The following is a 22058-nucleotide window of genomic DNA, read 5'->3' as shown; positions in this document are numbered from 1 at the left end:
TGCTCACTTACCACTTAACTTTGTGTGTGTGTCTGTCTGTGTGTGTGCGCGTGCGTGTGTGTGTGTCCTTTTAACATGGTATTAGTTTCCTCATTTTTCAAACCTTTCCTTATTTGTCTTCAGTAACTTTGGTGTTCTTGTCGATGTGATCTGCTTCAATATTCTTGTAATTAACTTTTATCTTAAGTTCGTGTTATTTTTTTTTTTTTTTTCGATTTTATATTCTAGTATGTTTTCTTTTTTCGCTTTCGTTCATTTTTTCCCTTCGTTTTCGTTCTCTCCCTCTCCTCCCTTCCCTCCCCCCCTTTGTCTCTCTCTCTCTCTCTCTCTCTCTGTCTCTCTGTCTCTCTCTCTCTCTCTCTCTCTCTCTCTCTCTCTCTCTCTCTCTCTCTCTCTCTCTCTCTCTCTCTCTCTCTCTCTCTCTCTCTCTCTCTCTCTCTCTCTCTCTCTCTCTCTCTCTCTCTCTCTCTCTCTCTCTCTCTCTCTCTCTCTCTCTCTCTCTCTCTCTCTCTCTCTCTCTCTCTGTTCATCCTTTAAGCAGTATCAATCTACGTGCCCTCACTGTATTTCCCTTCCCTCCTCCCCTCAAATATCCCTTTCTCTGTCTGTCTCCCTCTTTTCCTCCCCTGCCCACAGTAATTTTCCAGTTTCCTCACCCTTATTTCGCCACTTAAGTTCCCCCTTTTCTCTCTCTCTCTCTCTCTCTCTGGTAATGGTAGTAGGTATATTGATATTTAAGTCACTAGTCGGTTGGTAATGCGTGTCGTCTTCAGAGGTTGTCAGGGGCGTGAATGTCGTTTTCTGTTGTTTTCAAGGCGTTGGGATGCGTTCATTTCAGGGCAGGCTGTATTAAATTAGGTCTTCTTGGTGAAGTACTGTTAGTGGTTTGTGTTGGCTTTGCGTGTAGCGACTTACCAAAGAAAGGGAGAAGAGTTAGTTTGTGTTTGCCTTTTCATCCGTACCCAAACATCCACACACACTCGTTCTACCTCCCCCTGAACTCTCACTTCTCTCCAGACTGCTGGCTGACGTGGCAGGAATGGCAGTGAGTCCTGATAAGAGGGACGAGGTGTTTCGCGAGTCTTGGTCCCTCGCCAGTTAGCGGGAGGACGACAGGCGGCAGTGCTCACCGGCCAGTGTAGGAGTGAAGGTGTTGATCTTTTCCGCCTGCTGGTAATTGTTGTTATTACCGGTCCTTTCGCTGGTAATTGTTGTTATTGGTCCTTTCATTCCCACACTTCAGGCTCTACTTAGTTAATATTCTTCTTTGTTAACACCCGCATTACTGGTACTGCTATTGCTGCTGCAGCTACTACTACTACTACGTCTACTACTACTACAACTGGTGCTGTTACGATCATACTACTATTACCACCACTTAACTCTACTACTATTACCACCATTACTACTACGACTATTACCACTTCCACCACTACGACTATTACTATCAATATTTCAAAACACCACAACCACACGGAACTTTTAACTCTGCACTATCATTTGCATTAGTATACCATCACCACCAGCACCACCACGACCGCGACACTCCCTCCCAATTCCGTCTCCAGCATGAATCACATCTTATCACCGTATAAACAGAGTTCGCTACCATTAAGCCTTCCATTACCTGCTAACGGCCTTGATAAAACAAGTACGGTGACCTTGAAGTGAAGAAAGACTTTTTAGGTTTTGTTCGGTTTGGAAAGCAGACACCCAGGAATCCATGTTTCTTATTTTGTTTTTTTTAAGGATAGTGCATAGAATATAGGCAGACAGACAGACAGACAGACAGACAAGGACAGACGTTTGGGTGCTTTCCTATCTAGACTGACAAATAGACTGAGACAAACTAACAGACAGACTGGTACACTATTCATTTTTTTTTTTATCCCCCGCCAAATTTAAAGGATAATTGTATGACAAATAGACAGACACCCTTTCCAGACAGAAATCCATGTTTTCTTTTTTTCCTCGCTGATTTTTTTTTTTTTTTAGGGAGATAAACAAACAAAAGAGTGTATGGCTTACTTAATATGTCAGTGTGTATGCACGTGTGACACTCTGCCTGCCTGCCTGCCTTTCTCTTGGCTGGTCTTGCTTTCAGCTTTGCCCTTTGTTTGGTCTTTGTTTGTGCGTCGTCCCCTTCGTCGCCATTGTTGTGCGGTGTATAAATTGTTTCTTTTTACCACAGACCCGCCATCTGTTACCCCTTCACCCCTCGCCGCCCCTTCCAAGCACCCTCCTTCCTTCCCTCTTCACGGCGACTCCCTCCCTCCTTCCCTCCCTCCGTCCACCTCCACCCCCGCCCTTATTTCCCTCTCCTCCTCGCTCTCTTTTTCTCTCCTATTCTAAAATGATTTCCCTCCCTCTCCCTATCGCTCTCCACTCTCACTCCTTGTCGCATCTCAGCCCTTCATCAATGCACTCTCACTTTCCCTCTCCCTCCCTCCCTCTCAATCCTCATTCTGTCTCCATGTACTTGTACGGAGGTGATTAGATGTATGCGCAGTAAACTTGTGGTGGGGGTGGTTGTTTAATTATTATTATTGGCAGTGGAAGCATCAGGTGGTTGAGTGTTACGGTACTTTATTGAACGGGAACTACATAATGTCTTCTAGTCTTCTATTTTTGTGTGTGTGCAAGTTTCTTCAGATTTCTAAGTCACAAATTGCTCTTTTTTTTTTTGTGTGTGTGTGCGCAAGTTTCTTCAGATTTCTAAGTCACAAGTTGCTCAGTTTTTTTTAAGTCTTCAAGTGTTGTTCTGTTTGAGTTCTTATGATGATTCTTTAGAATTTCTATATATTCTGCTTTTATATTATTGTTTTTTTTTTTTTTCCTGGTAACTATTTTTCATATACTTACTTCTCCAGCCTTATAATCTAACCAAGATGAGGAAGAGGATGACAGACGAGGACAGACAGACCCCGTGATCCGCCGCTGGTCGTCTCCTTGCGTGAATACTTCATGAGTTGTACAGTGACAGGTGGTGGTGGCAGTAAGGCCAGGTGAGGGAATAGAAATATTGTAGAAAAAACGTTTATTGTTAGAAAATATAAGAACCTTTACATTCATAATTCCCAACACAACCCGGCTTAGTTTATCGGCGGTAAGAGGATTGAAGGAAATGCTGGCGAGTATTGTAGAGTATTTTTAGGTGTGTAGGGCGCGTGGTAAAGGGTTAAAAATTTTAGCTCTTAATGGTTGGCTCTCAAGTTTTTTTTTTTTTTTTTAAAGTACCAAACCTTCACTTAAATGTGATCCTTGAAAATAATACTAATAATCATCATGCGCATGGAGGTGTTGGAATTAAGATAATGAAAAAGCTACACGTGGAGGGAGACGTTGTGAGGTAGAGATTTATTTGTTAATTAATAAACGCGTTTTATTAAAGGGCCATTCATTCATTACACGCGGAAAGAACAGATATAAAAAATTCCTTTGACTTTTTTAATTTAGATCACAAAAGATTGAATGATTTTGTTTTTTCTCTCCGTCCAGGACAGATGAATGGACGTTAAAAGACATTCTGCATCAACGAGACATCGCATCCCCCTGCTCTGATTCGTCTCATCGGAGCTGGCTGGTGTGCTCGCTCATATGCAGCGGTCGTTTTGAACTCCCAACCTGATTAGCCGATGTCGCGGCTCATACACATACATAGGTGGCGGCGTCATCGTCAGGTAGACTTTGGTTGTGATTTCAGAAGTAGACAGCATTTTTAAACTAAATTTTGTTTTATTAAAAATAATTGACCGTTTTGCCTGACAGCCGCTAACTTTGAAGCTGTAATACCGTCGGTCTTTTAGGAGGTGACAGATGAGGAAATCGGCGATTTTGGAAGTAGCGGAACTGAAGATGTTTGAAGAGAATGCTGGAAAAGTAGTTTTTTTCTTCCTTCATGTAGGAAGAAGACAGAAGAGGAGATTGTGGAGAAGGAAGGCGCAGAATCGAGCGTACTGGGAGGAGGAGAGAAGAATGATATTGCCAGCCTCCGAACATCTGACTGCTATGGAGTCGTCGTCCCATGCATCATGCCTGGAGATCCCAAATCCACAACTTGCTTCACCAGTGTGCGATGTGTCGGGATTTCAGGGTCCGTCGACCAGGAGAATCTCGGACGCTGTGATTGTTCTCAGCAATGAATAATGATGACCCACATGACAAACAGCTGCAGAGAAACTTGATAGATGACGACGATAAACCATCACCCTCAGGTGGTGGAGTTTTGTTTGGATTGGAAGTGGGAGGAGATGATGATGATGGATTTTGTTGTTGAATTGAATGAATGAAATGATGAACTTGTACACAATTTTTATGCAGTGTGAATAAAAAAAATACACACACCGGCGGTATATGTCCGTCCGTTGGGGCGAGAGATACATAGCAATCAATCATTCAACAATTATTTTCCTTCCTAAGAAAAATCCCCTTGCAGCTCGAGGATCGCCGGGAAAACATGACTGCTGATGCTGGAAATAAGGATTAGGAGACAACCGACGACATTTTATTTTTTATATTGTCATTTTTTTTTTTTATAAATTTACACCGTTACATTTTTTTATAAATTTACACCGTTACATTTTTTTATAAATTTACACCGTTACATTCACAATTTTTTTTCTCGATTTTTATCATCCATAGTGTGTAAGTAAGTAGTAGTAAAAACAAAATGGTAGATATCTCTAATATATACGAATAAAATATATATATAATGGAGTAAGTAATTTCATTCGGTAGACAAAAATTATATACTATGACGCACTAGTAAAATGCCAAGGGAAAATAAATAATACACACCGTATCCGCTCCTTTCGCGAGAAATCTCCTCGCAGCCGGCGCGTGCCTCCCACACCGGAAGAGACATTCAATTCACATCCTGAGAAATCCCCCGGAGCTCGAGGCGCGACACCGGAGGCCCCGGGGTATACTGCTGATGCACGGCCGTGACCTTTCCATCATTATCTGCAATAAGGATTAGGAGAGTCAACGGACACATATCCGTTGTCATTCATGTTTTTTTTTATAAATTTACACCGTTACGTTCAATTTTTTTTCTCGATTTATATCATCCATAAGTAAGTAGTAGTAAAAGCAAAATGGTAGATATATATCTCTAATATATACGAATAAAATATATAATGGAGAGTAAGTAATTTCATTCGGTAGACAAAAATTATATACTATGACGCACTAGTAAATATGCCAAGGGAAAATAAATCCGTATCTTATTTCTTTTTACTGTGATTCATGTTATTTCTTTTTACTGTGATTCATCATGTTACATCGTTACTTTCACAAGTTTTTTCTCAAAAAAAAAATATATATATAAAACATCCATATAAGTAAAACAAAACAAATACGGTAAAAAATCTGTACGAAGAAAATAATACTAAAAGATAGTAGATTAAACCCTATGAAGATTTAAACTATATTAGTAGTAAATAAAAACTCATTCCTTCCTTCTATGGAAACATTGTTTTGTCCTCGCTGCACACAGGACGAGGCCGGGCACCTCAACTGACTCCATCCACCACAGCCACCTGAAGGAGATGGAAACTATTTAAATAAAAGGCGTAGACTGACCGTGGCTATGTGACCAAGAAGAATAAATTACACATTATGGAAGAGCAAAGCGTTTAAGAAAATACACCGCCTTTACTATTTAGTAATTTCTACCACACACACACAAAAAAGGAAACTAACGGTAATCCCAAAACTGGGAACTCAACCCTCACACGCAAGTTCCCTCTGTGTCAGTAAGGCAGCGCTGTGAAAAACACGGGATTCTGGGAAATGAGAAAGGGTGGACGTGACGGTGACCCATCCTTGTGTGAGGCACTTCAGGCGCGCGCACAAGTACTACACTGGGTGCGGGTGGGGAGAGAGGTTAGACGCTGCTATAGTTATAGCAATTTCCATTTATCTGTGTGTGTGTTTGTCAGTCACGTGTACTTTTTCTCAATATTCCTTCCTGTTTACCTCCTGCTCCACTCACTCTTTTCTTTGTAAAGATATTGCTACACCTGCACCCTTCATTACAATGCATACTATCTCACCAAACACCTCAACCCACCATCCCCTCTCTCCTAAACTAAGCACTCCCTACCTGCCTCTCTCCTCCCCTCCCCTCCCCTTCTACATCAACACATAACACAGCAATAATTAAACTGCTTGTGCCAAACTCTCACGTGACTGATTGATTTATTGACTAGTTTACATGACTGGCGCCGCGCGGAGGTTATCTGGCGCCTCACGTCAGAAAAAAAGTCACAAAAATGTTAGAGAAAATAGAATATATACACTATAATCGAGCCTTGTCTCTCTGAAATCATGCAAACCAATCAAGCGTGTTTCCAGGTGTCAGAAGCAGGTGGTTGTTCTCTCTCCCTTCCCTACATTTGTTGGGAGGAGAAGAGGGAGGGGAAGAGGGAGTGGAAATTTTGTGTAAGTGAATTTAATATTATCTGGATCTCCCCCCCCCAAAAAAAAAAAAAAATAGGAACGAATACATTGGAGGCCATAATGCATGTACTATTGGTGAAAAAAATAAATAAATAAACCTGGTAAAAGAAGACAGACGAAAAATAACCGAAAACTGGTGAAAACTATTTTGACAGCGTAGAAAAGCGATAATCATCAGGCGGAAATAAATAAATATATAAATAAATAAACAAACACTTACCCAACACACAGGTTCGCGTTTCCATCACCCACACTTAATACCAAGTTAAAAGTTTCCTCATTAGTACATACGTTAGTTTGGGGACGAAAGAGGGGCAAGAGTGAGCTAGTGTTGCTGTGTCAAGAGGAGAGACGAGAAGAAAGATCTACTCAAGGAGGAAAAAAAAGGAAGACCTAAGGGAAGTATAATAGAAAAAGTGAAAGACAGGAGAGAGAGGAAGACCAGAGACGAGGAGTGTGTGGAGAGAAGGATACTAGAGAAAGATCTACGCGGAGAGAGAAAGACCAAAGAAAAAGTTTATAGATGTAGCGAAAGACGTGGTTATAATAGGTATGGATGAGGAAGGCAGGATAGACTAGTGACGTGAAGTTTGTAGAATGGAGGATGCTGGGGATGGAGGTAGGAGAAAGACAGACCAAAGGAAAGGTTTATGGATGCAATGAAAGACATGCTTGTTGTAATGGGCATGACTGAGGAAAGTGCATCAGACCGAGAGTGTTGGGAAAGGTTGATCCACTGTGGCGACACCTGACGGGAGCATCGGAACTAATAATAATAATCTGGGAACTCACGTACTGGTTAATTCTGTTTAGGAATGAAAACACGTGAAGCTTTAACTCTTAATTACGTACCTACAGCTTATCATTTTTTTAGCGAACGTGTAGCATTAACCGTCTCAAGAGAGGAGTACCAAGACAACTCGCTCCAAGATTAAGTTGACCAATGATATAAACTTTCTCTGAGCTTTTTGGGTGACCGGGATGAAGGATTAGTAGTGTCTGGCCACAGTTAACACTCACTGCTACTTCTCGAGAACCTGCGTCGCCTCTCAGGAACCTCACTCATCTCGTAATCCTTCCCCGAAACTCATTCTCATTGCCAGCGTTTCCTTGTTGCTAACCTCAGCGCCATATTCTGAAACACTCCTGCGCCACCTTCACTACTTTCAAAGGACTAATGTGACACGGATTTTTAAAGATTTTTTTTTATGGTTCTAGTGACAGATTAACAAGATTTCTACAATATTAAAAAGAGAAACAGTCTTGAGAACCCAAATAATCGTCTCTGGTCCTGGGAAATGGTCGCAGTGGAAGAGCATTGAGTTTTGAATATGGGGTCTCAGTGGTGAGTCCAGAAGCTTGCCTGTGCGTCCTCATCATTCCTAATATTCACTCTTCCGCGTAACACCCACCACCACCATCAATGACATCACCACCACCACGTTTCCTCCTCCTCCTCTTCCATAATTAGATCATCGCTATACACTGCACTAACACGTATTTTCTTCAATATCCTTTCATCCTTTGTGTGTGTGTGTGTGTGTGTGTGTGTGTGTGTGTGTGTGTGTGTGTAAAAAGGTTGCACGAGAGGTTGCAAGAGAAAAGTTACCAGAATATGACGGTCGATATTTTTTTTTTACTGTAATATTTATGTTTTGTTAACCTTGTGCTGAGTGAAATGTTATCTTACGTAATGAAAGGGGTCTATCTCACTCCCTGCCACTGACCTATGTACTCATCCTACACACACACACACACACACACAATGAAGTGGAAGTGGAAAAGAAAAAGGAAAAAGTGGAAAAGGTGGAGAGAAAACTAATGCACCAACAGAGTGAACGAAGGAATGAAGAAACAGGGATAGAAGAAGATGGATCCAAGAGAGACACGGAGAGGAAGTGGAGGTGCCAGGAAGAGAAGGTAATGAGGGTTCACACACAGGCACAACACACCTGTCACTGTCACATCTACCTGGCCACAACAAACACGCGTCAAACTTCCGCTGCAACTCCACCACGCGAGCGAGAAACTACAACACAACTTAATTATTTTCCTTTTTTTTCATATCGTGATGTACACAATGAGAGAATCGGCAGTGAATTAATTAAGGAACTGAATTAAGCTGTATATATATCCTAATTGAACATTACCCAGTACAGACGGCACTACAGAAAACCTTTATACGCACACACGAGGAAGGGAAAAGATAGGAAAAAAAATTAAAAGAACAGATCCTCCAATTTCTAGTCAATGTCATGTATGGCGATGGCTGTAGAAGAAAAATAAATGTTTCAAATCGGTTTGGGAGTCAGGAGAGATGTGATAAATAGCAATAAAAGAACAGTTGACCTAACCTCCTATCCATTTCAGATTCTATGCAGCAAGAATCTTCTAAACAACTGGATCAATGACATTTTGGCACAGCTTGTTTGACACCGTCCCTTAACTGATGACGCCACTGAGCACTGCTAAGTGTGTTTCATTAAAGATTTTACTCTTTGCTCTGAAGGCGAAGCTGACTAAAGCGGAGTATGCAGGGGGAGGTTGTATGTGACGTTATTGTGACGGAGTTGTGACGCAGTATCTCTCACTCACACGTTCTCGCTCCCGCCCGCCCGCCCGCCCGCTCCCCTCCCTCCGAGTTGTGACGTGACGTGGTAACTCTCTCTCTCTCTCTCTCTCTCTCTCTCTCTCTCTCTCTCTCTCTCTCTCTCTCTCTCTCTCTCTCTCTCTCTCTCTCTCTCTCTCTCAATAAAACACCTACGCACGCAGCGCACGCAACAGCTAACAAGATCCATTCCCCATCCCAGCTGTTCACAACGCAGTGGAGTGACGCAAACACATTTCCCTCCCAAAACGTACGCTGCTACCGAATGTAACCTAACCATGCTCTCTTTCGATATGAGGTGAGCGGCGCGCGCATCATTTGGTACCCGTCATGTCATCACATTGTGCAAGGGAGTAGAGGCAAAAAAAAAAAAAAACTAAATAAGACAGCATTGCTCATTTCCGAAAGCACAACTCAGCCTTTGTTACGGTTTGGGTTTTTGTCTCACGGCGACTTGCACTTTGTGGCGTGTTGGGGAATGTGAAAGAGTGAGAGTGAGCAAGAGAAGGATTCTTAACTGTGGGCGTGTGAGGGAATGCAAGAGTGTAGCATTCCAGCTGAGGAGTGTGATGACTGTTGGAGTGGGATGAGAGGGAGTGTCAGGTTAGGGAAGGGAAGGAGTGTTAGGCTGGGGAGGTGTGGGACCCTTGAGTGTTAAATTGAGGAGGAGGAAAGGGTGTGTGTCTAGTGTGGGGGGTGAAGGGTCTTGTGTCGGGGGAAAGGGGAATGTCTGGTGGTGAGGAAAAAAAGTGTGTTAGCCTTCAAAAGAAAGGCGAGTGTTATGTTGGGAAGGAGAGGGAGAAGAGAGGAAGGGAGGGAAGAGTTAGATTGGAATAGAAAAATTTTTTGGTTTGAGAGAGAAGGGCAGGAAGCCAGGTAGGGGGGGGGAAGTGGGTGAGGGGAAGGGTGAAGTGTGAAGTGATGGGGAGGCGGGTGGGGGGGGTGATAGTGTAGTAAAGGGAAGGGCAGTAGTCAGTTGGTGGAAGGCAGTACCTGGTTCTGGGCAGGTTACGATTCAGTTGAGAAGTGAAGTGATTTAAGAACACCTCATGTAGCGCCGCCAAACACTTGGGTCATATGGCGCAGAATTGATGTTAAAATGAAAGAAAAATAATAGAAAAAAAGTTCAAATAAAAAAAAATAAGAAGGTAAAAACTAAAAGCAAAATAAACAGGATGAAATTTGAGTACACTTATTACCAGGTGGGGAGAGGGTTGTGTACAATTGTGATGAGCGAGGGAGGTGTCAGGTGAGAAGAGGAGAGTGGAGGGGAGGGGAGGGGAGGGGAGGGGAGCATCCGGAAATGATGAGAAAAAGTTCATGTTGACGTGTGTGTGTGTGTGTGTGTGTGTGTTATCACGTAGCAAGGAGAGCGGGAGAGGAGTGTCCAGCATCAGGAGTGGGAGGGAAGCGTGTAAAAGAGGAAGGAGTGCATTAGGTTAGTCCAGGGTAGGTGTGGGTGGCAATCCTTCCCCCCCACCCCCACCCTTTGTCCACCCTCAGCCTGTTAACTAGCACGGCTCCTCGTTAAACTTACTAAAATACCCTGTTACGATTTCAATTTCAGAAGGTGCCTCTGCCTGAGAGCGGAAAAGGTGGTTGCGTGGTTCAGGTGTTCAACATGGCTGTCGTTATCATTTCTCCTACTCGGTGGACTAAAAAAGCTCACAGTCACTTCCGAACATTTTAAAAAGATGTAAAAATAACTCGAGGAAAATAAAACTCCCCAAACAGACCTACATGTCTATCTAGTGACAAAGTAAAATTATAAAGTTAAGATTTTAAGTTAGACGAGATTGTTGATTAAATGAAGACGAATACATTAAATTAACTCGTGTAGGAAACTAACATTATTAATTAATTAGCATATACTTAAATCTTGAGCCAAAAGGTTATAAGACTGAGGATCTACTAGAATTAGACAAGACCGCTCACTAAATAAAGATGGATACGGCAAGCAAACAGTGAGCCTTTACACAAGAAAGTAGGTACAGCAAGTATGAAACAGTTACCCTCATCTATCATGTTTAGTCTCTGTCAAACGATACTATTTCCTGGTAATTATCACTCCATACTTCACTTAATCTACGTCATTACCAGTGCGATTATTACTATTACTTCCAGAGACAAAGGGTCAGAAGATTATCAGTGACAATTACAATCATCAGTGACAATTACAATTTCAAGTCAGGTGAAGGGAAACAAGTAGATGACAACAGTGATGACAGTGAAGTACAATGAGTTTTACCACCCATAAAAAATTCAGTTCGCTCCAGTTAAGACGCAGTAGTGATACACAAGATGGTGCAAAGTGGGGAGCGGAATGGGGAAGATTACGTGGAAAGGAACAGAAGAACAGAGGCTGCGGAGAAGTTGGGGAGAGGCAAGGGAGGGGAAAGAGTTGAAAGAGGTAGGGGGGGGGACAGAGTCAAGACGTAGTAGTGAAATGAAAGATGGTGCAAGGTGGGGACTAGTTGGGGATGGAAGGAGCTAGTGGGGGAAGAGAGATTGGAGAAGGGGAGGGAGGTTGAGCGAGGAGGTGGAGGGGCAGAGAGAGGGGGTACAGAGTTAACGGGGTGCAAGATAGGGAGTGAAAGGGGGAGATTACGTAGAAGGGGATGAAAGGACTGGTAGGGGAAGTGAGGCAAGGATGGGCAGGATGAGGCAAATGAGAAGGGTGGGGGCACTGACAAGGCAGCAGCGGAGAGGCAGGTGGCAGCGGAAGTGACAAAATTCTTCCCGGATGGACACGACAAGACTGCACACCTGCCAAACACGTGTACCTGACGCTCCCCTGCCCCTCACACTCACACCCACACACAACATACACACTATAACACTTACTCTGCACTTCCAGCAGGTCACACGTCCCTTCAGGAGGCGAAGAAAGCCAGCAAGCGTTCACTCCTTCCTTGCCCAGGTCCGCCACGTCGCCCGCTGCCGGCCCACCTCCACGAGTCCACCTACCCACTACTGCGCATGCGTCGCCTTCCCTGCACACACCTCCCGCACTGCCTGTCACTGATTGAAGGAGTTATTATGGTAAATACCGATCATTTTGTCGAGCTGCAGAAACATGTACTTGTTTATATTTTCCTTTGTCTTCTAAGGTTCATTTTTGTTTTATTTATGAGGAACAAGTAGTGGTGATAATATCTCTCCTATTTTCAATGCCCCCGTTATCTCTTCCTTCTTCCTCACTTCTCCTCTCCCAGTCTCACCCTCTTCTCTACTTCTTCCTTCTTCTTGCTTTCCTCCCCTCCTCTTTCAGTTCCTCCTCTTTCTATCTCTTCCTTCATTCCTCCCTTCCCTCTTCTCCCAGTTCCACACACATCTGTACCTCTTCCTTCTTCTCTCCCTCTCCTCCTCCCCTCTTTCCCTAACCCCTCCTATCCCTACCCTCTCATTGGTTCCTTTCCTTTCTCCACAACCATTCCTAGTTTAGTCTCATTTATCTTCATTGTTAAGCCTGGCAATCATGTAATCACCTTAGTCTGTTTATTAATAAGACACTCGTAGCTTTAAGTACTGGCACCAATATTAATCGCACCCAGAACATTACCCTGATAAGAGAAGAAAATTTGTATGTGCACTCAGCCCTTTCCTTCCAAATGATTTTTCTACTAATCACGTGACTTTTTAGGCACTAATTTTTCTATCTTATATATTTTCTGGCCGTGCAAAGACAAAATTAACCCCCCCCCCCTCTCTCTCTCTCTCTCTCTCTCTCTCTCTCTCTCTCTCTCTCTCTCTCTCTCTCTCTCTCTCTCTCTCTATAGCTACACCATTTCTTTAGTGTTTTGCATGTAACAGAGGGATGGAGTGGAGGGTTGTAAGACAGGAGGAGAGGAAAGGAGGTGGAATAGTGATGTGGCGTGGGGTGGAGGGTGGAGTGAGATGTAAGCAGGTAAGGATGTGGAAGGAGGACGACCACAGGAATGAAAGGATTATAAAAAAAAAAAATACGACTCTTAGTAATTCAATCATTGTTACTGCTGTTCTCCTCGTTAGCACCAGCAGCAGCAGCAGCAGCAGCAGCAGCAGGCGGCGCACAGCAGAGGTGGTGATTGCGGGTGCTGAGTAAGGGCGTTACCTCTGTCACCACTCAGCAAGGGAGCTCATTAGGAAATATGTACCTGTGATTTGATGGACAGGTAAAGTATTGTGCATTGTTTTAGGGATTCTTTGTACGTGTTGATTATTATTATTATTTTTTTTTTTTTTATACGTGAAAATTATTGTATGAAAATATTTGAGGGTGTTTTATTATTGTTTCAAGTAAATATATGCATAAGAATAAGATGGAATAAAATAGAATAAACGGGTAAATAAGACAATGTTAAAAAAAAAAAAGTTTCTAATACAAGTCAATTACCAGTATTGTCGTAAATGCGGAGTGGATGAATGAATGAATGAATAAGTGCATAAATTGAGAAAACAAATCAAATAAATAAATAAATAAATAAACAAATACTATAGACAAATGACTCGAATAAGAGAGAGAGAGAGAGAGAGAGAGAGAGAGAGAGAGAGAGAGAGAGAGAGAGAGAGAGAGAGAGAGAGAGGAGTAGTAGTAGTAGTAGTAGTAGTAGTAGTAGTAGTAGTAGTAGTAGTAGTAGTAGTAGTAGTAGTAGTAGTAATGACATTTGGACATCCTTCACTACAGTAATGACAATGACTATAATTCCTACTCTCTCTCTCTCTCTCTCTCTCTCTCTCTCTCTCTCTCTCTCTCTCTCTCTCTCTCTCTCTCTCTCTCTCTCTCTCGACGTAAATAACTAAAGATACGGAGGAAAGACAGAGAGGGAAGGCAAGCTTAGGATGGATGAAGGAGGAAAGGAGGGACAAAGGAGGGAAGGATTCGCGCCCTTTCCTCCATCTCTCCTGGTGGTGGTGGTGGTGGTGGTGGTGATGAAGAGGAGGAGGAGGAGGAGAAGGAGGAAAAGTGGCAATGGAGAGGCGAGGAGAGTGTCTAATTTACGAGAGAGAGAGAGAGAGAGAGAGAGAGAGAGAGAGAGAGAGAGAGAGAGAGAGAGAGAGAGAGAGAGAGAGAGAGAGAGAGAGAGAGAGAGAGAAAAGGAGGAGGGAGGTGGAGGCGCCATCATGAAGGCCGTACACGAGTGATGAGTGCAAGCTGTGGAGATGACACGGGAGGAGGAGGAGGAGGAGGAGGAGGAGGAGGAGGTTCTCTTTGTCGCGTCCTAACTCAACTACAAACACCTGGAGCAGTGTCTCTCTGTGGTCTAATCTTAGCTCCTGTACAGACACACACACTCCTGCATGTCTCCCTCCCACACGTACTGGTCCTCCACAGCTTACAGTACAGCATCGTCTCCAACCGTCTTGAAATTGCGTCGTTCATGTGGAGTTTGTAGCACCACGGAGAGTTAAGGGAGAGATGAGTGGAGTAGTTTTATTCAGCCTTTCAGTGACTGCAGTTTCATTTTTCTTAAAGACACCAGTAGGCCATTTTCAGGTCCCAGTATTCCAAGTACCACTAGGTTTACGAGTAGGTCCCAATTTCAACCTCCCAATATTCCCAGTATCCCGAAGGTTTATCCCCAGTACCCCAGTTTCAACCCCCAGTATTCCCAGCACTCCTAATTTTTGCCGCCAGTACCCCATTTTCGAGCCCCAGTATTCCCAGCACCGTTAATTTTCGTCCCCCTTGCAGTTTCAGACACCAAGAGACAAATATTGACCCCAGTACCCTTGTCTCTTGCCCCGCTACTGATACCCTGCCCTGCCATGCCAGTATTGACTCATCCTGTACTCACAAACATGCTGACAGTGGCTACGGTAACCTTGCAATTAAACTCGTAGCACACTCATGAACAAGTCGCAAGTCAGGTAATTCCACTGAAATAACGTGTCACGCATTTAGATAAGGTGAGTCAGAATGAAGGAACGTGAATAGGAAGATAAGAGGCAGTAGGAGTCATCAGTTACCTTCTAGCTTTTCTTCCCCATATGAAAAGGAGGATAACTAAACATTATACAGCTTTAGGTTATACGAATTTAAAATCACCACGTCCTTCATCAGTTCGTCTTTCTTACATGTACTCGTAAATGAGGCTGGCTAAAGGGTAACTAAACAGTACGTACTATGTATATGGAGTGTGACGTCCGCTCATTCGCTTTCTTCTTCTTAAGGTGAGTGGCTTGCGCGAGATGCAAAACTGCCAGCATCACTAGTTCCTCCTCCTTCTTCACGTGTAAAGAAGGCTGGCTAAGGATAACATAATATAGCTTTAAATTATACGAGTTTTAAATCATGAACTCTCTCCTTAGTTTCCCTTTTGTTTACGTTCAGGAATAATCACCACATCAGCCCTTCCTGTACCACCACACCGCCCGTAGTTACCTGGAGTGATGCCACGAAGCCAAATGAATCCCATGTCTGTGGATTAAACAGAAATCACGAGATGGACTAATGAACTGTCTTTATACCAAGGATTCTGCAATGAGGGAGAAGAAAATGAGAATGTGATGAGAGGAGGTAGTGTGTATCTCTCTCTCTCTCTCTCTCTCTCTCTCTCTCTCTCTCTCTCTCTCTCGTCATAATCACTTTTGGACAACTATTACACACAGAAGCGCGGAAATAACGCAATCTGAGTGAAAAATGGTTTGTTGGTTAATATTTAGCGAATGTGCTGACTCACTCCCGCCCTCCATTGCGTCACCCGCTCATCCATGACGCGCCTCACGCCACATTCGTAAATCTTGCTCAGCGCTGTGCGGGGTGATCGCTGACCCGTGAGTCACGCGCGCCGCTACAACACAGCCTCTTCGCCACCACCACAGCTTCTTCTGCTTCCTCTGGTTCTTATTCCTCCTCTTCTTCCTCTTGTTGTTGTTGTTGTTGTTGTTGTTGTTGTTGTTGTTAGGATAGTTTGTTTTGTCACTTTCCATAAACTCTAATTTCTGTCTTTCTCTCTCTCTCTCTCTCTCTCTCTCTCTCTCTCTCTCTCTCTCTCTCTCTCTCTCTCTCTCTCTCTCTCTGTACGCCACGTTCTGCACAAAAGCAGTGGACACGATCGAGATATGACGCATCTCTATTTCCTCCTTAACGTTGATGCTGTTGCCTGGCATACGTGGTGAGCAACAGGTACACACACACACACACACACACACACACACACACACACACACACACACACACACACACACACACACACACACACAGACCACATAATGACCTCCAGAACGTCCACTATGACGCTAACTGTGGAAGGAACTGGGAATGACTCACACACACACACACACACACACACACACACACACACACACACACACACACTGGCAATTTCCCTCATTCCATTCTTTCGTTTTGCTTCCTGCTGTCTTGCTTGGAGAGGAAAGAGAATGGGGGAGAGAATAATAGAAACGTTTTGGACCTACACACAGGAGGGAAATGGTAGAGAAGAGAGCGAGGAGAGGAGAAGGGAGAGGGAGACGGGAGAGAGAGAGGAGGAGGGAAGTCATGCAACAGAAGGAAGCACGGAGGAAGCACGGAAGCGGATGATAGAGGAAGCAACGTAAACGTGTCATTCCGTCACACGTGGGTTTGTTTATCACCACAGCGCCAGCACGTGCACTGCTTCTTCCTGATTGGCTCCCCACGCCGCGCCTCGCCAAAAGCCCCGCCCACCTCTCTCTCCCCATTGCCACATCAAGCCTTCACAATTTTCGCGAATTTCCCATCGTACTTTCCAAACCAGCCACTTCCTCGCGCCTGGGTCTTGCCACAGGGGGGAAACAATGGTGAGGAAACCAAGCATCACAGTGGAATAGGGTGACACGTATCAGTATGTCCTTGTGAACGGGAAATGTCACCGTCAGGGTGTTTGGTGATAGACTGGACTTGCGCGGTCGTTCCCCAGTCACCTGTTACACTCGCAGCTTCTCTCAGTATCCGCGGGGATGTTGCAGCAGTAAGGGACGGCTCGCGCGCTGCAGGGTTAACACAGTGCTGTTTCTCTCCCCACGTGACATGTTGAGGCTGGTTCTCCACGCGGCGGTGCCCTTCGGTCTGACGGCGCCCATGGATGACGACCCAGGCTACCACGACGAGGAGGAGTACCTGAGAACGGCGCGGGACGAAGCCTGGGGGCGTCGACACACAGGTAAGACCGAGGCAGTCTCCTGTCTGGCTCACCTGTCCTGCTCTCGCTACCTGCTCATCTCTCCCCAGGTGTACTCTTGTGCGAGGCTGTGATTGCTGCTGCTGCCACGCGATCGCCGCCGTGACAGGTGAGGTCTCCTGGGCTTACCTGCAGGGCTTCAGGGTTGATTCAGGGCTTTAGGGCTTACCCTGCGTCATGTCCCTAGTTTTTTTTTCTTTTTAATCTTTTTTCCTCGTGTCCCCAGTTTAGTTTTTTTTTTTTTTCTTTTACTGGATCAGGTCATATTCGAATCTCGACAGCGCACATTTGACAGCCTGACTGATTGGAACACGCAGGGAAACTTTGGCTTCTCTTTTTTTTTTCCCCTCACGCCGTTGTTGTTTTTCTTCTCCGCCTCGTAACCTTTTTGACCTTGAACGGTGATGCTGCTCTGCGTGGTCGACGGAGAGGCGAGGCAGACACACGCCCTGCCCGCGGCCGTGCTGGAGGGCAGTGGGGGGAAGGGGAGGGAAGGGCTGGGTCGGGGCTGGGCGGGGCGGGACGGCGAGGGTCAGGGAGTGGGAGAGGGGAGGGGGGAGGGGAGAGGCGGCGTCGTTAAAGGTGAGCAGGGAAGGGCAAGATGGCTCCAGGATTTCATTAGTCTCTATTTTATACTTTTATTTTTCTTTCCTCGCCTTGGTGTTGTGATGGAGTGTTGCAAAGAGGGAGTGATGAAAGAATGTGATGCGATAGATGTCTTGTCACACACACACACACACACACACACACACACACACACACACACACACACACACACACACACACACACACACACTGTTGCGAAATACTGAATCATAACACACAATTCCCCCACCAAAACTCAGGAGTGCGTGTCATTTTACACCAGAAATTCAGGTGTATAACAATTATCCTGTTATTGTGGACCACATATTTCCTGGAGAACACGAGCTGCATCCTGTGTGTGTGTGTGTGTGTGTGTGTGTGTGTGTGTGTCACGAGGACTTCCTTAAAGGCGCCTTCCGTGAACATTTGAGATGTTGCAATGGATGAGAAAGCCTGGGTGGAGGAGCGATGGAGACGCGGGTGCTGGGACGCTGTGGTTCGCTGGTGTGGCATCTCCGTGGCCATCCCAGGTAAGGCGGGAAGAGCCCCATAATCTGGAATACTTCTGCGCCGCACCTCCACTACATTCAAAAGGCTCTTATTGAAGTGACACGGGTTTTAAGGGTGTTTTTACTGGTCTGGCGACAGATTAACAAAATTCCTATATCATAAACAGGAGAAATACTTTTGAAAACCCGACTAAACATCTCAGTGGCCTTTAGAAATGGTCGTGATGAGAGAGCAAATCGTTTCAGAACATGGGACGGAGGCGGGCCACGGTGTCACGCCCTGCTGTCATGCCGCGCGGCCATTAGCCACACAGGGGGACATGGTTTCGTGAGGACATGATCAGCTTCTCATAACAAGTGCCCCCGAGGTTGGTGTCTCTCTCCCACTAACTGGTTGCCCCCACTTAACTATACACGCTGCAGTGACAGATGTGTCTGGGAGAGGCTGGAGACGCTATGGTGCAGTGACAGGTGTGCATGGAAGAGAGAGACAGGAGTTGCTATGGTGCAGTATCCCCTAGCGGTACCTCCGTGACCTCCCTCGGTGGAGACACGCCCGGGGCAGTCCTACACAACCGCGAGCGTCGCGTCGCCGTGCCCCAGGCGGACCCCGAAGGAAGGCGGGAGGCGAGGGAGAGCAGGGAAGCCTCGGGGATGGCGGGAGTGACGCGGGTTGGGGAGGTGGTGGGGAGTCCTGGCTGGCGGGGAGGGACGTGGCGCGGAGATTGCAACATTTCCCTCAGCACTGCCTCACTCGCTCCCCGTGCCCGCCTTTGTTCTCGTGCCTCGTTGCGAAACAGGGGCGTGGGCGGCTGCTGGGCACGGGGCAGGTGACACTGGCGGCAATCACAATAACAGTAACAATAACAGCAAGAAGAACAACAAAAACAACATCAACAACAACAACAATAATAACAACAACACAACAACAACAACAACAACAACAGCAACAACAACAACATCACCAACAAAACCACCACCACCACTACCACCGCCACCAGCCACCACAGGCAACAGCACCAACAATCCCAAGCAACAAAAACAAAAAAACACTGCTGGGAGGCGGCGGGAGGTGCAGAACGAACACAAGAGGAGAACACGAGTACAGAACGAACACAAAAAAGCAGGTACTTCCAATCAGACGCACCGAGCGAGACACGAGGCACCTCACAAGCTGTCAACTGTAGCTTATAACCGAACAACAACAATAATAACAACAATTCCACACCAAGGAATCACTCACACTCACTCACTCAGCCTCCTCACACTTAATCTAACACTAACACGAGTCTTGCATTAGCTAAACACATGACCTTCGAATACGTATATATATACGAGTATTTCAACTTTACCTCCTCATTTTCTCACACTTGCTCATCACTCACGCCACCACCGCCACATCCTCCTCCTCCTACCTCATTCTCCCCCTTCCCCATTCCCCGCCCAAGATCACAGTGCCCCTCCACAACTGCCCACACCTGCAGCTCGCTCTCATTACCACTGCACCTCACCCAATCTAGTATTACACGAGAAGGGGAAGAGACAAGAACAGGGAAGGTGGGAGTGACTTAGTGCCGCCTTGGGGGACGCCGACAGCTGCTCAGGGGGCGGTATAGGAACACAGGGAGAGGCCGGAGGGTGCGAGAGAGAGAGAGAGAGAGAGAGAGAGAGAGAGAGAGAGAGAGAGAGAGAGAGAGAGAGAGAGAGAGAGAGAGAGGGGGAGAGATAAGGGTAAGAGGAAATAATACGATATGTAAGCATATAGTTTTGTTATCATGTGTGTGTGTGTGTGTGTGTGTGTGTGTGTGTGTGTGTGTGTGTGTGTGTGTGTGTGTGTGTGTGTGTGTGTGTGTGTGTGTGTGTGTGTGTGTGTGTGTGTGTGTGTGTGTGTGTGTGTGTGTGTCTTTGTGTTTGTGTTTCCCTTCCAGATTGTTGGGTTTCAACACGGGAAGAGTGAGAGAGAGAGAGAGAGAGAGAGAGAGAGAGAGAGAGAGAGAGAGAGAGAGAGAGAGAGAGAGCGTTATAAAGCTATTAATTACTTCCTCTTCTGAAAAATTAGTGTTTTGCTCTCTCTCTCTCTCTCTCTCTCTCTCTCTCTCTCTCTCTCTCTCTCTCTCTCTCTCTCTCTCTCTCGTATATACACACACACACACACACACACACACACACACACACACACACACATGCTCATGATGCGCAAGAAATGAAATTGGTAAACAAAAACCAGAAAAAAAAATACCATGAAGTGTTGACTGACTGACTGACTGACTGACTGACTGAATGACTGACTGACTGACTGACTGACTGACTGACTGACTGACTGGCTGGCTGGAGGATAATGTGTGTGACCTTTAATGCAGGAGAAGTATAGATCATTCAGAGAGAGAGAGAGAGAGAGAGAGAGAGAGAGAGAGAGAGAGAGAGAGAGAGAGAGAGAGAGAGAGAGAGAGAGAGAGAGAGAGAGAGAGAGAGAGAGAGAGAGAGAGAGAGAGAGAATCGTTATCATATTTTTTATTGAAATATACTTATGCATCTTTTTTGCTGTTTTTTTTTATATAGTTTCGTCCCTCTAGGTAATTTTTGGGTCGTGTACTGAATAAAAAAAAGGAAAAAAGAAAAGAAAGAAAAGAAAAGTATTCCAAGGTCGTGCATTGTGACAAATAATTTCTTTAATTTCACTTTTTTTGTTATTTTTTTAAAATTCTTTTACTTTTTCCAGATGTTACCTCCACTTCCTTCTCTTCTTCTTCTTCTTCTTCTTCTTCTTCTTCTTCTTCTTCTTTTATTTCTCCATCGCCTTTATCTTCTGCCTCCTCCTCCTCCTCCTCCTCCTGCTCCTCCTCGACCTATCCCATGTCTACTCTCCTTGTATTCCTCTTCATATTCCTCTTCACTTTCCATTCCTCTCCTCCTCCTCTTCCTCCTCCTCCTCCTCCTCCTCCTCCTAGTACCATCCCTCTCCTTCTTCTCCTCTTACATACAATTAATACTGTATACTTACCTTCCATTTTCTCCCAAATACATCCCCTACCTACGTTGTCCCCCCCCCACACACACACAATCACTTTATCACTAAGCTAACGAGACAAGCGACCCGTAAACTGAAGGACCCAGACCGAGACCAGACCAGACCGGACCGAGAGCAGAGCAGACCCTAGAAGACCACCACCTCTGCACAATGTTGCTCGTTAAGGGTGGTCGTTTCCTCTTGGTGTGCCTCTAATTATTCACTGGCGGTGGTGCAGTGAGCGGAGAGTGGCTGGTGATGCATAGCGGCCGTTAACACGAGTCATTAACGATTTTATTAGGTCGGTTCTCTTCCTCTATTGCTTTCTGGTCTGTGTCTCGCTGTGTGTCCGTCGTAGTGGACCTCCCTCTCCTCTCTTCTTCTTCTTCTTCTTCTTTTTCTGCTTTGTTTGTCTGTGTCTGTGCCTCTGTCTGTGTTTCGGTCAGTGTCTCTCTCTCTCTCTCTCTCTCTCTCTCTCTCTCTCTCTCTCTCTCTCTCTCTCTCTCTCTCTCTCTCTCTCTCTCTCTCTCTCTCTTCTTGTTCTTCTTCGTTTTCGTCTTTATCATCATAATGTTGTTGTTGTTGTTGTTGTTGTTGTTGTTGTTGTTGTTGTTGTTGTTGTTGTTGCTGTTGCTGCTGTTGTTGTCACAGTAGCTTCTTTCGTCATATCTTCTATAAAGTCTTTGTAATCTGTTTTCTGTCTCTCTCTCTCTCTCTCTCTCTCTCTCTCTCTCTCTCTCTCT

At 45.2% G+C, this 22058-nt stretch overlaps 1 protein-coding gene across 1 annotated transcript in view; it reads right to left on the bottom strand.

The window, feature by feature from the left end:
• Positions 1-3022: 3022 nt before the first annotated feature.
• The window catches only part of LOC135103823 (uncharacterized), a 92300-nt gene continuing 73264 nt past the window's right edge, over positions 3023-22058 (bottom strand). Inside the window, exons 4-7 of the mRNA XM_064010625.1 lie at positions 11915-12091; positions 5462-5540; positions 4798-4964; positions 3023-4469 (exon numbers count right to left, since the gene is read on the bottom strand). Coding sequence (XP_063866695.1) covers positions 4865-4964; positions 5462-5540; positions 11915-12091 — 356 coding nt within the window. The 3' untranslated portion in view covers positions 3023-4469; positions 4798-4864. The remainder of the gene's footprint in view (positions 4470-4797; positions 4965-5461; positions 5541-11914; positions 12092-22058) is intronic.

The sequence above is a fragment of the Scylla paramamosain genome, chromosome 9 (genome assembly GCF_035594125.1).
Source record: "Scylla paramamosain isolate STU-SP2022 chromosome 9, ASM3559412v1, whole genome shotgun sequence".
Lineage (NCBI taxonomy): Eukaryota > Metazoa > Arthropoda > Malacostraca > Decapoda > Portunidae > Scylla > Scylla paramamosain.
Note: the sequence above shows the minus strand (reverse complement) of the source record. Positions and strands in the feature narration are given on the sequence as shown.